This window comes from Scylla paramamosain, chromosome 24 (assembly GCF_035594125.1).
Source record: "Scylla paramamosain isolate STU-SP2022 chromosome 24, ASM3559412v1, whole genome shotgun sequence".
In the NCBI taxonomy this organism is placed as follows: Eukaryota; Metazoa; Arthropoda; class Malacostraca; order Decapoda; family Portunidae; genus Scylla; species Scylla paramamosain.
The window spans coordinates 10,028,328-10,030,827 of record NC_087174.1 but is presented as its reverse complement, the minus strand read 5'-3'; the positions used below and the strand labels follow the sequence as shown (position 1 = coordinate 10,030,827).

General features: G+C 42.8%; 1 protein-coding gene across 1 annotated transcript in view; it reads left to right on the top strand.

Moving 5' to 3' along the window:
• The window catches only part of LOC135112725 (uncharacterized), a 46,849-nt gene that overhangs the window by 36,300 nt on the left and 8,049 nt on the right, over positions 1-2,500 (top strand). Inside the window, exon 5 of the mRNA XM_064027484.1 lies at positions 537-713. Within this exon, the coding sequence (XP_063883554.1) occupies positions 537-713 (177 nt within the window). The remainder of the gene's footprint in view (positions 1-536; positions 714-2,500) is intronic.

Genomic DNA, 2,500 nt, shown 5'->3' with positions numbered 1-2,500 from the left:
CACAACAATCTCATAAATAGTTCAGCACAATAAAAAATACATAAATAACGTCAAATTCTCCCTTTCTTCTATCGATACTCAGAAATTTAGCAAGGAACAACCAAAGCAGAAATCAACAGAATCCTCAAAATACGAATCTATTTTTAACTAACCACACAGAACAGTCTCTTAAATACTTCAGTACCTTAAAAACACAAAAGAACTCTTCAATTTTCCCTCTTTCACTTACACTCTGGAACTTACCTAAAGAAAAACGATAATAATATTCAACAGAAACCGCAGTGTATAGATCTATTTCTAACTAACCACACAGTCTCTTAAATAATTCAGAGCCTTAGGAAGCACAAAAATACCCTTTAACTCTCCCTCTTCTATCTGTACTCTAAAATTCAACGAAGAAAAACAAAAAAGAAAGCAGAAATCAAGAGAAAGGAAAGTACACAAATTTATCTATAATCAACAAAACCCACGTATAAATTAACCTACTTTTAAATAACCCACACAAACACTCTTCCCCCTCCCTGCTCTTTCCCCAGGTGATGGTAAACCGCTTCTCCTTCTTTGACAAGACGTTACAGAACATCGGCTCCTCTGTCTACCTCTCCGCATCCATCTTCGACCACGACTGCTCTCCAAATTGTCATATAGCCTTCACGGGACGCACTGTGGAGATCCGAAGCATTGTCGATATGCCTTCCTTCGACTTCAGTAAGGTAGAGAGAGAGAGAGAGAGAGAGAGAGAGAGAGAGAGAGAGAGAGAGAGAGAGAGAGAGAGAGAAAGAGAGAAATGGGGGAGTAATGCCACGCGTAATGTATGAAAATAGATTACATATGCTATAAAATGGAAAAATAATAAAGACTTGGTGGTAGTAGTTGTAGGAGTAGTAGTAGTAGTAGTAGTAGTAGTAGCAGTAGTAGTAGTAGTAGCAGTAGAGCAATGTTACTAAAAAGAACACTCACTACTCCCACCACCACCTTCACCACCACCAACAGCAACAACAACATACCACACAGTAATTCAAGCCTCCACATGAGGGAGGAACCATCACGAGACATCCACTAAGCCACTTGTCATCCGCAGCCTCATCCATCCTCGCCCCGTCACCGCCACCACCAGCACCACCACCACCACCCCAACCACCCCCTCATCTCATCACTCCCTCTAACCTCCAAATGTCTCCCAAACCCTCCTGTACCTTCCCCAAGCAGTCATTAACCTCCTTTCCTTTTCTCCAACCCTTCTACACCCTCCCCATAACTCTCAGTCTTTCTTCATCTATCCCAATCGCTCTTTTCTCTTCCCAAACACTTTTTTACCCACTATCCCGTCCTAACTTATTTTTAACCTTTCCTAAGTACTCGTTAACCTATTTTCCTCTTCTCCAGTCTTTCTTCACCATTTTGACTACTCACTCTGTCTCTGCCTTCCCCAAACATCAACATTTTTTTTCTTCTTCCTCTTTTCTTCCTCCCAAAGCTCCTTAATTTCCTCCCCAAGGACTCATTAATCTTCCCTCCTCTCCCAGGCCTCTTTTACTCTTTCTGTAACTCCCCAATCTTCCTCTGCCTTCCTCAAACAATCATTAACTTTCTTTCACTTCTCCTAATCTTTCTTCACTTACCCCCAGCCATCTTCTACCTTCCCAAAACATGCAATAATCTTTTTTTTTTCCTCTTTCCAATCTCTCTTTAACCTTCCTCTGTTTTCCCCATGAACTAATTTCCTTTCCTCTCTTCCTCAGCATTTCTCCATCCTCCCTGATCCTTCCCTGTATTTCCCTACTTTCTCCACGTATCGCATCTGCCTTCCCTTTCCCTAACCATCCATAAACCTTTGTTTCCCTAACCATCCAAAAAATCCCAAAAATTACTTTACCTTCCCCATACCATTCAAAAAATACATCATCTCTTTCGTTAACCACCCAAAAACCTCCTAAAACCGACCTTCCTTTTCCCTAACCATCCAAAAACCTTTCACTTTATCTAACCATCCAAAAACATACTTTCCCTCTCTCTAACCATCTAAACCCTTCCAACCATCCAAAAATATACCTTTCCTTTCCCTAACCATCCAAAAAAACACCCCATCACCCCTTCACCCCTGCCTCGACCTCATGCGCCTCAGCCCAGCCACCCTGCTTCGTCCCGTCTCTTCCTAAGCGGCACCCACATAAACGTCACCTAAAATACTGAGATGAAACACTTCCCCGTCACCCTTAGTCATCTCACAGCCGCGTGTCACAACTTCGTAGTCAGGTGATCTGGACCAAAGCACCTGAGCAAAGGGGAACAGGTGCCAATAACCAGGTGAGGCTTAAGTCCTTCCTCCTCCTCCTTCTCTTCCTTTTCTTCTTCTTTTCTTCTTCTTTTTCTTCCTCCTCCTTCTTTTCCTCCTCTTTCTTCTCCTCCTCCTCCTCCTGCTTCTCCTCCTCCTCCTGGGTACCGTCACCTGATCTGATGTTCCATATTGGTCATTAGGAATCTTTGTTGACGTTTAGTG